Source organism: Arctopsyche grandis, chromosome 13 (assembly GCF_051622035.1).
Source record: "Arctopsyche grandis isolate Sample6627 chromosome 13, ASM5162203v2, whole genome shotgun sequence".
Classification (NCBI taxonomy): domain Eukaryota; kingdom Metazoa; phylum Arthropoda; class Insecta; order Trichoptera; family Hydropsychidae; genus Arctopsyche; species Arctopsyche grandis.
Genome location: NC_135367.1, coordinates 8378713 through 8395253, shown reverse-complemented (window position 1 = coordinate 8395253; position 16541 = coordinate 8378713). Strand labels below are relative to the sequence as shown.

The window sequence follows — 16541 nt, the reverse complement described above, 5'->3', positions numbered from 1 at the left end:
TGCAGCATTTTTATAAATCAGCGAAATCGAGATGCTGTTAATTAACTCGAATTTCGCGAGAAATATGATGGGGTTGCCAATTTTTTGGACCGTTTCAATGAAATCAGATAAATTTGCAAACTCTGATAGGAAACGATTGACCTTAGAGTCACATATCCATGGTCTGGCAAGCAGACAGAGAGGTATTGAGCCCGTGACCACACAATTGAAAGCATTGATATATGCTGCTGGTTAACTGACCATTTATTATTGATGAACATTTGTTTACAAGGCCGAATACATTTGAGCGTATACCTATTTCATTACTGACCATTTATTGTAATAATTTTTGACCTTTTTTACACATAAGGGATTATTTATAAAAGTTATTACTCACCAAAGTGATCCAAATTTTAAAAATAGCTAACCAAAGGCGCTTAAAGTTATTGATCAAAGCACACATGCTTATAAAATTGATTATTACAACAACAACAACAACAACAACAACAACAACAAAATTTAATTAATTATTTATACATGATATAAACATGATATGCGATAGATTTAATATTTAAAATGTAAATAATATATATGTATGTATGTACATACATGTAATTAAGAAGAGTATTTACATTAAAAAACTTTTTTAGAATTTGGTCAATTTGGTCTATTTATTGAATGGCTATATACATACATTATTCGGAAAACTCATCAATTTTCAAATTTTCAATAACAATCAAATTTTGTATATACATATGTTACAGTGAAATCATATGTCAAGTGAAAATATATTTTCACCAATTCAAGCAGTGAAAATGAATCGAACAATGAATTTACAACGTTTAACTCTATAAATTTAACCCTAACAACCCAATCTTAAATGAATAGGGCCAACCCTTACTTAACCTAACCTATCCTAACCCTTAAATAATACCAACCCTAACAATCTAATCTTAAATGAATAAAACCAACCCTGACAATATAACTGGTTATGATTTGACTGAAACGCCAGTGAAAATATATTTTCACTTGAAATATAATTTCACTGTGACATATACAAAATTTGACATGAATTATCGTCAATACAATAATAAATCTTAAGGAGGAAAGTTGTACTGTAGTTCATTTTATGTATACACATACATACATACATACATATTGTATAAAATATTCGACTTAAAATTGCTTTGATAAGCCTACGGTATTTTTTTTTAGCCACAACATTGTTTTGCAACAAATGTAACGTTTGATTTATAGTCGACGTTGACAGATGGTAGATAAACCACTAAATTTTTAAGTCATTAGTCAAATAAAAATTTTCCAACCGTATCAAAGACCCCGCAGGCAGTTACAGTTCACCGATAAACACAACCTCATTATGCACGTACCAGTTGTATAAATATTCCGTGGAAAAGCACACGCGTTTGCCCGCACGTGCATCATTACGTCATCGGCAACATTCGCTGCAATTCCAATATTTGCAACCCCAAATTACTCGATTTATATTTCAACGGAAATAAACCAAAACGAACGTTCAATAGTCGATAACGTTTGCCGGATTGCATGCACTTAATAAAGATTCGTCCACAGAGTGGCTCACTGATTGAGCAATTGTTTGCCAGTTGAGGGGTCGGGGGTTAAAATTCCGGCTGATATCTCAAAGTTTAGTACATATCCGATTTTTTCGTCTTTTGAGAGGTTTTGCTGATTTTGTCTGACGTAATTATTATTGAGTTGGTTCCATATAAAAATTGATACCATCAATATCCAACGAAATCCTAATTTCCGTTCAGAAGCAAAACGGGAAACTACTGGAGATAAGACCTTTACGGAGACAACTTCACTATGTAGATGGCAAATATTCAGATAACTCTCTCTCAATTTTAATAATCTTCAATGTATATCTTTTACATTCAGTATGAATATGTATAAATAATTTAAGTATTGATTTTTGATTAAAGATTCGTTTCGAAGCTGTCAAACAATGAATACTTTTAAGACATGTAATCTGTCTCAAGCTTAATTCTTTTTGGCTCTCAAACCTCGTCATGGCGACATCTAAACATTGAAAAGCTTAAGAATGTGTAAGGCCAATATCCGCCCCCTTGAGAATCTCCTCTTCGTATTGTTGGTATTGATTCTCAAAGCCAGACAGTTCCATAATTTATTTTATTTTATTTAATCATGTACACTCGTCTAACGATGCGAAGAAAATAATATACAGATTAATAAGTATTTAAACAGGTATACACCCATTAATTAAATACGACATCTATAGTCTATAGATTAACATCCTCAGAGACATCTATGACCTAATTTTTGCAGCATTTTCAAATCAACTAAGATCGAGATGCTGAATAACTCTAGTTTTTGCGAAAGAAATAGGACAGGGTTGCCAATTTGTTCGAACCGTTTCAATGAAATCAGAAAAATTTGGCAAACTCTGATTGGAAACGATCGACCTTGGAGCCATATATCCAAGGTCTGGCCATCAACACACACCATTAGTTTGAACTTTGTAGTATAAGTAGAAGTGGTATTTTCCGTGCACTTCTGTGTCGGGCTGTGCTGAATAATAAATGTACATGTTTAAAATTTTCGTTTGCATGATTCGTATAATATTTGATTTATTTTTTTTTGATTTTTAAATGCTTTTTATTATTTCGACATTATGTTCACAATACATCTTATATCTATGTATGTATTTTAATAGCTTCTGATCTACTGAACATTTTCTATTTTACAATTTAAATTTAATTTTGTTAGTAATCATAGTATTATATTATTATAATGCTAATGTACAGCATAATAGGAAAAAGAGCTCAAAAACCTATTTACAATTGTTATAAATGCTCATAATACATCTAATACATAATATTAATTAAAGAATCTTTAACGTCGATGACCTAAAGCAGATTGTGTTTAGGTAATCTGTGTTTATACCTGAAGGGTATAGACATTTTGTTGTAATCGCCGAGACTACAAGTGTGTTAGTATGGTTATTAGTGATTCTGTCATAGAATCTACTGGTTAGTTTGTTAGTAATGTCTGTAACAAACGGAATATTATATTATATATGACATGCAGTTTTTTTATGTTAGTATATATGGGTGTATGTATTATAAACTATTTTAGGGATTTATTTTGTATTAGTAGGAGCTTGGAAAGGTTAGTATTCGAAGCGTTATTCCATACAGGTGAAGCATAGGTTAATAATGGTAATATGAGCGCGCGATATAATTTCATTTTATTTTGAGTTGATAAAAAACTATGGCGATTAAATATTGGGTATATTGAGGATATACCCTGAATTCATATAAAATAGGCTCTATACATAAGGTGTCTATATTATGTATTGGTATATGTATATTTATTTTTTAATTATCAACCGGTTTCAGTATAAACGATGCTGCAAACCCTTATCTTCTCTCATCAAAAATAGTCACATTACAGATTTAAAAATGTAATTTTAGGATTATGTATCACTATTTAGGTGTATGTGTGGTGACTTTGATTGATTGGCATGGGGCGGCCGCTCCCACGTGGACTGCGGTGGCGCTTATCGATACTCTATCAAACCGAGAGGGCTGTTCGGGGAAAAATTGCTGTTTTTTTCCATCCCTCCTCTTCATTCAACCCTTCGCTTTCCACCCTGCCCCCGTTTCGTCCCCCATGGTGTACTATTGCGGTGGCTTGAGGAGGCGAAACGTCTACATTTGCCGGGGAAATTTATTCAGCCGATCGCCTATGATCGTCTTACCGAAGGGAAATAAAATGAATAATAATAATAAAAAATAGAAAACTTCGAGTATTTTACACGTAAACGGGTAGCATTCATTTCGTTGTTGTTACGTTGATGGAAAATTCGAAAAATTCACGTCTCGATAATCGGCTCGTCGTTGCTGTAATAGTTCGATGGCGTTCGCTTGGGAATCTGATGTAGACATTATCGTAAATATTGTTCCTCTATTTTTATATAAAGGAATTTTTTTTATTTTTTTTTTTGCTGAATCTCATATTGTGATTGCATATTTGTGATTCTATAATTATTATGTACTATACAATGTATAATACTGTAAACGTAAACAAATTCTAAAAATACATGTTCCAATACCTTTGATCCGTGTTTTTTGTTTTATATTATTTTAATAGAAACAAATACATACTACGAATGGAACTGTTTTGTTTTGGTTTAGGTCAATCGGTGAACAAGTGTCGAAAAGTTGAAATAGCTTATATAAATTCAGCACACTCTCAGTTGATTTCCTGGGATATAAGGCGAAAATATATCTCGGAAAATTGGTTTTATATCAAATCCGAATAAAAAATACACATAAACACACTGAAACACGTGCTTACATTTTTGTATATAAAATAATACTGAAAAGATCGTGTATATTAATGATGATTTCATGAACTTTTTTCATTATTAATTATTCAGACAGAGCTCATTTTATAAACAGATTATTTATTACCTATATGAACCTATATGAATTACCTATATGAACCGTTTTATTTGGAAGTCCATTTTTCACTTCCAAAAACACTATTTCTGTTTGACTTAATTCACAAATTGTTATCACTTTTTTTTTTAATTCAGTGTGTCGAGAATCTTAGAACAGCAGAATAAACATATTAAATTCCACCAGTATTTTTAAATATTGTTAATCACGAAACATTATATTTAATATTTTGCGAGATATTTCTTGAAATGCAGAAAAGAGGACTTATGCCACTTTCAATTATAACGGCTCATATAAAGAAAACTAATCCACAAATTTGAAAATCCGTTATACACACATACAAATTATAAAACCATACATTTAAAAATGTGTTTTATCTATGATAAGAAATTTGATTGATCAAATGTAGAGAAAAATTCAAGCACTTTTTTTTTCAATTCAATTATGCTTTAATTTAAAACGCTCATTTTTCAAATTGGTTTAATTTCAAAACGAGGTAAATTATCATTGGTTAAAGTAAAATATTAAATAAGTATACATTGTATATTCAAAAATACAATATTGATCTGTTTTTTAATAATTATAGTACGGTTGATGATTAATTCCTCTTTGAGACTGGTACATGCAAATTTCGATAGGGTAGTAATTGAAAGGCCGCCGGAAGGGTTGATTGGGACGTGTTGCTCGTACGCCCAACTCTTCTTCTTTTTTTCCCCGGTGAAATTCTCCGGTATTTTCTCATTTTTAACATTCTCTCTCCGGCGATGTGTACCCACTTTTTTTAATTAATTTGACGGGCCCCAAAAAGCGGCAACACGAAATGTTTAATTTTTCTCACACCCCATCCCCATTCTTATATTATTATCGTCGTCGTCGCGCTCTGTTTTACCTTCGGTCAGTGATTAAGGCTTTCGTTGAAACCGAAATTTTAATTCCTTCCTTTTATATTCATGTACGCCTTTTTTGCTAGGAAATTTTCCAGAAAACATATTAACGTTTCAAAATATTTTTGAATTTATAAGAAAGTGGTTTTTTTCTGTATGCGCGCTACTTTTCTTTACCAGAGTTGTTTTCAAAGGGAGGCTCCCGAAGGTTTTTCCGAAGACTTATGTATTTTTTTATAAAGAACCGATCACAATGAAACTCTTCACTTGAATATAAGTAAGCTTTTCTTCGTTTTATTATATTTTATAAACGGAAGAAATTTGAAAATCAAAATATTTCCATTTTAATGCAATACGTTAAATATCTCGGCTAGGGAGAATTAAAAAAAAAACAATGAAAATTAAATATCAAAAACATAACTATAGCATGCCTAGATCGTGTTTTTCTATAGCATTTTTATATTTTAATAACAAACATTTAACTTTTCATGTGTTTGAAAGCTCCATTCATACTATAAACTGACAGTTTCTAAAGCGAGATATTGAATACTAATCTCTTATTTGTATGGTATTTCAATTTATATCATATTTATTTATAATTGGATCTTCATTTTTTATACATACATATATTTATGTGTGAAATTAAATTGATTTTAACACTTAACTGCCAATTTGTTCATTTAATCCTTTCTGCTGTGTTTGGAAACTCCGTATGTACTTATACTACGTATGTATATATTATACATATACATATTTCTCAATGTATAATATTTGTATACGTTTCTCTTTTTAGAATAGGTCTGCCAATTCAGAGAGATTTAATATTTGATTTATACGTATTTACAAAGAAACATTTTCCACAAAATAAAATAATTCCCGGAAAGCGTTTTTTCTAATGTTGATTTTTTAATACAATTACATGGAGTATTTACACAGGTGTATTTGGCTTTTTTCATTTGAAATTTTGAATAATACAGTAGGACGAATGAAATAACAAAAAAATGAAAAAAGAAAAAGCAAATCGTCCTCCTGGAAATGGGAAACTATGGCTCGTTCTAAAAATAGTTTAACTTTGAATTAACCTTAGCTGCAGAAAATTGGCATTGGCGACTCTTTTCGGGTCGTTAAGCTCGTGTAGTGCATCTGTTCAGCGCCTGGTCTAAATTGGAAATTGATAAAGCAAATTCACCGGAAAATGCACGTTGCACAACAGGACGCTGCACCGCAACGTAACTACAAATGGGATGCAAATTTCTTATCCACATACAACTGAATGAAAATCACCTTTATTTAACAGAATATTGTTTCCTTATAGTCTAATGGTGATATACTATAATATAAAGTTGCTAGGTAGCATACTAACTAGCTGGTTCGTTGTTTTGATTGTCCGATATTCGGATGCTTTTTTCGAATATATTATCGATTAATAGTGTCGTGTTTTTGCATTGTGTGTAGTGTTATTGGTGTTGCTTTCATTTTTGATAAAAATTTTGCAATTGTGATTTAAATACAGTGGTTAAACTGATTTCTGAAAATATATATCGATAAATTATTATATACTTAGTACGGTAAAAAATAACAAAAGAAGAAAGAATAAGAAAAAATTGTCATTTGTTATTTTTTTTATTTGAATTTTTACAATGGGCGATTGTTGTAACATGTGGCGTGAACTATGTGTCAATGCAATTGATCGTATTGAGAAAAGATTTTCATCCTTAGAGCAGTTAATACGAGGCTTGAATTCTCCTGTACTTATTAGAAGTGTTGTGCCTTCTCCTTCTGTTTCTCTCGTTGCTGATGCAGCCGTGAAGATGGGCAAAAAGAAAAGAAATAGACGTAAATCTGGTCTGCGAATTAATCATGAAAAACCTGGACAACCCGCATTACCTGACCGACCTTCGGCTGAACAACCTCCACTTAGACGTAAATTTGAGGTGGGAACAGCAGCTTCTGGAATTATTGTTTCCGTCAAAAGGAATGTCAATATACATATATGGAAGCTCTCATTGGACACTTCGTGTGACGAGGTTTTGACTCACGTTAGTGCCATCTGTGGATTAAAGGATGGCATTGTGGTTTCCCCTCTTAATGCACGAGGATCTTATACATCCTTTAAGGTATCTGTTCCTGCTTCTGTCGCTGGCCTGTTATTTTCTGCCGGTTCTTGGCCTGCTGGTGTTCATTTTGGTAGATTTAAAGATTGGGGAATGAGCATTAAGAATAAAAAATCGAATACTAATACTACTTCTATGTCTGCCACTGACGTTGTTTCATCATTAGAGCTGCGCCCAAGTGTTTCATTTGCTGATGTTTGTATGGGAGCTGCTAGATGTTTGAAGCCTGATATTAAAACTACGTCTGCAAGTATTAGTGAATCTTCTATGGAAACGGTCGCAGTGACGTCGATGTTTGCCTCTTCTCCTACATCTGCCTGCTCAAATGGTCCTGATAGTCGTGATTCTGTTGTGACTGTGTTGGCTTCTTCTTCTGCTTCCTCTTCCGTTTCGTCTCCATTGGCTCAACCTCCGTTGGCTCAATCAAAACTGCCATTTCTTGTCTCAAAGAAAGTCACGCGCCAAACTGGGAGACCGAAAATTAGTAATTTATTACCAAAATGCACGAGGTCTCAGGACAAAGCTGGCTGCGTTTAATTCAGCCGTTTCTACTACATATTTGTGATGATATGGTAGCACTAACGGAAACATGGTTGACTTCATCATTTTTTGATGCTGAACTTTTTGATTCTTCCTGGAGGCTGCATCGTCGCGATAGAGTAGATCGACGTGGTGGTGGTGTATTATTTGCTTGTCGTGATTGGTTTCGGTCAGTCCGGATGACAAATTTTGAAACTATCTGGTGAGGACTTATAGAATTCATAACTTGAAAATCATAATCGAGAAAGAATATTACGAAATACAAAAACCTTGTAAACATAGAATGAATTCAAGACGATAAACGATATATAATAATAATAATTATTATTTTTAGTTGTTTGTGTATATATATGTTTTGTTTTTGTTATGTCTAATTTATTATTTTGTTTCTTGTCTTTTCTGTTATATTTTTGACCATTGTGGCGCATTAGGAATTTCTGTAATGCTACAACGGTCCAAACTTTAAATAAATAAATAAATAAATAAATAAATAAAGATACGAACGGTAAGGTCATTCGTCCAAAGATTCGGCTAAATCGACTCCTTAATGGAGTTTTGCAGAGCAAACTGATAACTTCAAAATAATGTTTTTTTTTAAATACCGAGTGCAAAGTTTTAATTTAATTTCAAATCTCCTATGTGATTTTTTCAAAAACATTCATGTGTTTAAATGTTAACGGGCAAAAGACTAGTAGAAAACATAATACAAAGCAACTGGAGTATAATTATGAAGAATTATCATTTTTATATTTTGTTCCTTTAAACTCTGCTTGTGTACAAACATGCATACTATAGAACTAGAAATAATTTATCATAAAATATGCATACATTTTTCTATAAATAATATAAATATGTTAGTGAGTAAAATGATTAAAATTATCGTATTATTTTATTTTTATAAATATGGAATATATTACGTAGATATCAAAGAAAATATTTATGTTTTCAAATAATTCCAGCTACAATATTACAAAAATTTTAAAGGCCATGACCCAATCAATATTTTCGAATAATGAAAGTGAAAGGTTAATAATTATAAAATTAAAATATAACATTATAATAAGGAAAACATTAATTAGAATAGGGCTTACATTTTAATGATTTTAAGATATTAAATCTGTAATTTAATTATACATACATGTTATATATGTACATATATATTGCCAAAAAACAGATTTTATCAATTGTTTATTGATTTTGATTTCGATTTTTAATTGCTTTTTATTATTACTAAATTATGTTCACAATACGTCTTATATCTATTCTAATAGCTAATCGTTTTCTATTTTACAATTTTAATTTAATTTTGTTAGTAATCATAGTATTATACTAATCTAATATTAATTAATGTACAGCATAATAAGAAAAATAGCTCAAAAACCTATTTACAATTCTTATAAATGCTCATAATACATCTTATACACAATATTAATTAAATACTCTCTAAAGTCGACGATCTTAAGACCTGAAAGGTATAAACACACTATTCACAAGTGTGTTATGTTATTAGTGATTCTGTCATAGAATCTACTGGTTAGTTTGTTAGTAATGTCTGTAACTAACGGAATATTATTTGTGGCAAGCAGTTTTTTCAAGTTAGTATACATGGGTGTTTATTGATTTGAAAAATGATAATACCATCATATTGTGCCTAAGTATAATATTATACGTATAATCAAAATTTGAGCCATTAAACATTTTTAGAATGATCGCTCTACTGGTGTAGATATATAAAGGATGAAGAGGGGATGGGGGGAGTGTATCTTTAATTAAACCCTTAATTGCGAGTCCTCCATTCCTTTGATAACTTCGACGGTGGAGACCGTAAAATTAAGTCGAGTTTCTGCTGGATGTTTGAATTTTAAGTGGCGTCTGTCAATTTTTGCATATTGTCTCGCCGGAGAAGTCGTTATGATTAACATCCCCAAAGTCTTTCAATATGAATGAGTCCCGCCGCAGTAATGTTATGCAAGCGCGCGGCACGCCTGACGAGTTTTCCACCGGAAAAGTCAACTCGGCGATGTGCAAAGTTGGTGGCCTCTGACCCAACTTTGCCGTGTGGTTATTACCAAACCGACTGCCACACACAACCGATCAATATTTTCACAGAAAGACGACGAAAGGAACAAAAAAAAATACATACAAGCACACACACACAAACACATAAACGTGTATTTTCATACTCTGTTTGCGCCGTGAAAAATGAAGCGGGCATTTTCTTCGCGGAAATTAAGCGTACGATGTTCTATCCACTTTTTCCTGTTGTGTGTATTTTTTATATATTTTTTATTTTGACGGAATAATTACACTGGTAATGTGTTAATTTAAAAAAAAACGTACACGCTACTAGGTTACTATTTATGAATGTATTTACACAACATTTTCTCCGGGCACGACTAATTGTACGATATTTTCGATTTATTAGAGCCTGAACAAGTTATAATGTACTAGTGGTTTTATCCGGCTTCGCTCGGTATTTGTAATATATGTAAACGGCTTAAACATGACTAATCTAATAGTAAACAATTTATTAAATTTATTTGAATAGTTTTATTTTATATAAATTTATTTGAATACTCATATACCGCCAACTATTGAAATTTATTTAATTAATTAATTTTTCTATTGGTGTTTTATATTGTTTACATTTACATAGGTAGTTAGATGGTTTTTACCTTTTTTCATATTAAACAATTTAATATAAATATATATAAAAGGTATATGAAAAAAATTCGAGCGCGTGCAGATCGAACCGACATATTTATTTTAATTTTTTATTTAAATAATAAGTTAATATGCCAACATCCACGCGATGATATGTCATCGAGTACAATATAATCGTTGGTATAATATCCAATACTCAAAACACTCAAAATTTTATTCAAAAATGATACAAAGAAAAATTAAAATAGAATTATTTTATTTATTTATTTTATTTATGTATTTATTCTAAACAGACCATTGTGGCATAACAGGAATTCCTAAAGCGCCACAATGGTCAAAAAATATAACACAAAAACAAAATAACAATTAAACATAAACATAAATACATCCATACATAAACATAAAAAATAGCATTTAATAATAACAGATAAAGTAAAAATATCAAATAAAATATAGCATAAGGAATGCCTTGCACCTACAGCCAGTTTCAATAAATATGTAAGAAACAACTACAAATACAAAACATCCCTGTAAGGCCCAAATGGAAGTACGAATAATAAATAAAAGTACAAATACGAAATAAGATTAATCATGATTGAAATCAACAAGCTTTCGCATAAAATAAATGATTTTATTAACAGATACACACCACAAAAGTATATATCTGTTATTGTAGTTAATTAGGCACAATAATAAATATGTAGAAACGATATTTAAACATTCCTAAACAATCTTCCGAGTATAATAGATATAATAAACACACCGATAACTTTATAGCAACATTTGATTTAGGTCAATTAACATAAACAACACAACTAATATAATACAATATACACTCTACCGTACTATTATTATATTATGTATGTATGTATGTGTGTAAACAATATACATGCATATGACATGACATTCATATGACTGTTTGTAAAATGACAGACGCATTTTTTTTTCCAAGTAGGACATGCGAAACGTTGCACACAGAAACAGTGTGTACATATATACATATGTATATGTATATGTAATTACATAGTGCAACATAATAACAAACCGGGCAGATAACGCAAAATAATTTATTAGCAGTTTCTCATTTTTATTTCGAGTTCTTTTCAGCACAATGTATTAATCGCAAAGCTCGCTGTATGGTTGGTTGCCATTGTTATAATCGAATTCGCTCGCTAATTTAATTAACTTCTATCCGCATTCAGGATGAGCTTTTCGCTCAGATGCTTCAAACGAGTGGCCCGCATTCGATACATTTTACATTATATTTTCAAGTGCGATACTGTCAACGGATGTTTTTTTTATTATGTTTTTTTTTCTCATTTCATTTGACAATTTTTTTAATGATTGTTTTTTTTTGCGTTCACAGAAAAACAGGCCCTCGACAAGTGCGATGTACCCCGGATTGGAGCGAGGCTGCCATCAGTGGAGATCATCTCTGGTCACCGACTTCCGTCTCCGGTGACTGTTGCTATGTCGGGGACCAAGATTGCACTGTAAGATAATATTTTTTTTTACATAGATATATACCAAGAAGGTAGAGCTCAATGAGCCTTCCTAGACAATTAATTGCAAGTATTGCAGCATTTTATTACATTTTATTAAGTCGCTGAATTACGAGACACTGAAAAACTCGAAATTAACGAAACATCTATGAATTTCAAGCTTGTAGATAAAGTATACTCAAATAGTGGTGACATTTCAACCGTTTCAACAATGAAATCAGATAAATTGGCAAACTTTGATATGAAACGATCGATTTAGAGTCACAAATGTCCAGGTCTGACCAGCAGTACTACAGAAATACTTTCGAATAATTCTTTTCAATCTAGGTTAACCCAAAGGTTGAACCCGGGAACCTCTCGGTGGTTAGCATTAACACAACCAGCGACCTTTACTGCGGGCTTATACCTTATTAACGATGACAAGTAAATTTTTAAAGAGTACCAATTATGGTATGTTGTATATTGCTATGCAGTATTTACTATATGTAGGTACTTATAAATGTATATATTAATGTTTGGCTTCTTTTTAGAACATCTAGAAGTGCGTATGATATTAGGCATTATATAATAATAATAACTAGACGATGTTCAATTTTTTAACAAGAAGTTGCCCTTGGCATGGCTTATGTTGTAGTATTATTTAATATAATATCTACATCGAAATTTTTAACATTAGATATTTATCTTAAGCTTCCTTTATATTTAATAAATTAATGTTTGTGCCTTTAAACGTGATATTCTGCTAGACATTTGAATTAATTTTATTTATAGTGTAAGCGCTCCTGGCGTATTTCAGCTTTTCATTTTCCCAAACGTCTACTGTGTATTTGTTTTTCTTTAACTTTACAATATTTTTTAATTTTCCGCTCGCATAGCATTATAATAAATTTTGCAACGATGTACACGTTGTGCCTATCGGGATTTATTTTATCTCATTATGTTTTCTATTATATTATATTATAACATTGTACAATGAAATCCCATAAGATGTTGTACATGCATATTCTTTTCACATGTACCTACTAATTAAATTAATTTATATACATTGTAGCAACCATTTAAATGTGATATTGAACCAAATTTATAAAATTTAGACAAATTGTTGTTTACAAAAAAGATAAAATTAAACTTATTCAAACGGATTAATTTTATTTACGAGTAGTTTCCAAATCGTTCAGAGATTTTTTTTGCTGAAATACCTACATGGTTGCAATTAAAAACATGCAAATAATTGACGGTAATCAGGCTTAAACATTTGATCCATTGTTCAATAGAAATATTAAGTCCTTGAAAATATGTACACGTATTTTCCATACAAAAATATAATATCAATCAACAGACCCCCCAAGGTTTATAGACCATTAGCTCGGAACCCCTGCAGTATATGCATTAAAATTATACTCAGAACACGCAAAGGATTTCACAGAATCCCTACAGCGCCTTATACCCATATTAATGTACATATTTAGCAAACGTAAAAACTTTTGCATTAAAATTTTACACACCACGTTCGCTCGGACCAAACTAAATTTTAACGACGGTATGCGTAGCCTTTATGTATTATATAATATATTATGACACAAGTCTTTCGGTGAGATGTGTATTAATCATTTTAAGTTTCTGCCATGGTAAAAAATAGCATTGTAGAAATCGTGCAAATGTATTTTCGATCGAGCAATAGGTAATTGGAGACCTTTCAAAATGGCAATTGTTCGATTCTAGTATATATGTACATATATTACATGAACGTACAAAATGACGTGGGTTTCTGACTCATACCAATGATCACTAGTCTATGCCCGGTGTGCAATTCATTAATTTGTTGTTATCAAAACATCGGCACTTTCCGACCTTGGTTCTCGTATCTTTGAATTAATTGTAGACGTTGTGTTGGTTTAGTATAATATAATGTTTGTAAAGTTGAAGCGATCGTCAGTCGTGATAAACTTCAATTATTGTAACTTCTACTGTATATTGTATAAATATAATATAATATAATAAGCGTGTATATACATACATACATGTATGAGTTTCATGCTAGACGATAGAGCCATGTACCTTTCTATATTATAAACATACATAGGTTTACCTTCCATTATGGTACGAAAACATTATGGTTTAAATCTTCACGAAAAGGTAATCAAACTGTGATATGAAATACATACATATTCAGTGTAGACATACATATATAATTTGTTGGGTTTAGCTAATTGTTTCGTATTTGAAATATCATTTTAGTACACAGTTTTGGTATTGGTTTTCGAGCTTTTTTACAAGGTTTTTATTAGTTTCACTTCGTCAATTAGTCTACGCTCTTCTAATCGCTTTGAAACTTTTCCATTTTGCGAGGTTTGGCGGCCGATAGAAATTTCAATTAAGTCCGCTAAGTTGATGGTGAAATATAATCGTAATAAAAACGTTTAAGAATCCAAAATTTTTCGAGATGGTTACAGCTCATCCATTGCCAATAGTCAGCAGCCTTGTTTGTTTGACTTTCCGCCCCTCACTCGTTTTGTCAGATTTTAATTGTTTAAATGCCTATAACATTCACTTTAACACTATATCTCATAAAATTTGAATTATAGGCTCTTATTATCTGTCATCTATATTTTTGCTTCGCTAATAGTTTATATAATGAATGTTAAAATGGTTACTTTTTGACGTCTCTCTGCTTGAATCAATCGATCTTTGTTTTCAACTCTCTGTTTTTGATTTTTTGGCTTGATTTTGGACTAAGAGCGTCTATTTGGAACTGCGATATTTTACGAACTTTATATTATACTATTTTTTACAAGCCATTTTTTGATATAATGTCTTAAAGTTTGAGTAAAATATTAGCATTACAATAAATGCATATTATAAATACAAACATGATAAAAATGTGTAAAACAGATAATAATAACTGGATGAGTTGCCATTTAAATAAAACTGAAACGTATTGTGAACATTATTTAAGTACAGTAAAAATTATTTAAAAATACAAAATAAATAAAAACGCATTAATAATTTATATTTTTGTTTTTAAAAGCTTTTTATTGTATTAAAATTAGATATGTCTAAGGTTCAACAGCCACTGATTATGTGATTTTTATCTTCGGTGGTTAGCTAACATAGATGTAATGAAACTATAGGAGTTGAATCATTAACAAACTCAAAATGTACATCGGAATCATGTGTCAGATCGGAATGATGACAGATAGCTAGCTGCCTTCTCAACTCACTTTAACAGTGGTCAAAGCTACTTTTTTCACTCTTATTCTATTACACATTATTTTTATCGTATTTTAATGTTATTGCTTATGGTATGATAAGAAAAAAGCTCAAATTTTTTTATAATACATTATATACTTTCATATAATTTTAACTAAAGACTTTGAATGAACGATAGTTTGGTTTATTACGATCTTTTACGGGGTTTCATAAAAAATTGCAAATTGTGTGCATACCTTTAACCCAAAACTACATACAGAATGTATATAGCCCGGTCTACAATTTATAGTCAAAGTTGTAAAGATTCATTTTTGCTCTTTTCAACAAGGTTTTTTAAGGTTTCATTGCGACTCTAAAGATATAACAAATCAATATTCGAATACGAGTGCCATTTTAAGTGTCAAGTTTCTGATTATAACATCTTATTATCTATTAAAATATTAGACTGTGTTGAAATATCAGTCAACAGTCTAAATATTTACTATTGTCAATAAGCTTTATTTTCATTTATTATCCAAATAAATACATCTAACATTTCGATGATGACTCATCTTAAGGCAAATTTATATACAAACTTCAATGAATTAATCAAGCGTCGCACACCTTTTCTCCGGTGATGTCAGCGATGGAGTCAACTATCGAAATAAATATAATAGCAACCTGAGAAGGTGTCAATACTTAATTTTCTTTGTATTGCCTCGGATTGAATTTTCCATCTGCATATTTTACAATTGTTGATTTTTTTTGCAGAAGCATGGTCCCCGAATGAAGTGCTCGGCGTGCAAGATCATCGCCCACTCGAACTGCATCGACATTCTGATGGACCGAGTCAAGTTCTCCTGCAAGCCCACTTTCCGAGATGTAGGAGTTCGTCAATATCGAGAACAAACCGTCACGCACCACCACTGGGTGCATCGGAGATCCGAGAAGGGCAAATGTCGCCATTGCAGCAAGGTACGATCAATCTAACCCTAATTCTTAAATAAATATAGTGTAATTCATAACACTTGGTTCTGCCTCACCTGTCGAATTGTAGCAGAGATGTTCGAAGTTAATGTTCATTAGTTAGTGTAACCCATTTGCGGTTTGCATGCGTAACTTGTTTTGTACATTTTCGTGAATTTTAATCGCACCGGAAAAGCTTTGTAAAGTTTCCCCTCAGGTGTCGTAATGTGCTTAATCGCG

The 16541-nt window shown here is 31.4% G+C and overlaps 1 protein-coding gene across 1 annotated transcript in view; it reads left to right on the top strand.

The window, feature by feature from the left end:
- Nucleotides 1-16541, top strand: part of rdgA (retinal degeneration A) — a 229449-nt gene that overhangs the window by 154165 nt on the left and 58743 nt on the right. Inside the window, exons 4-5 of the mRNA XM_077444888.1 lie at nucleotides 12019-12137; nucleotides 16107-16310. Of these exons, the coding sequence (XP_077301014.1) occupies nucleotides 12019-12137; nucleotides 16107-16310 (323 nt within the window). The remainder of the gene's footprint in view (nucleotides 1-12018; nucleotides 12138-16106; nucleotides 16311-16541) is intronic.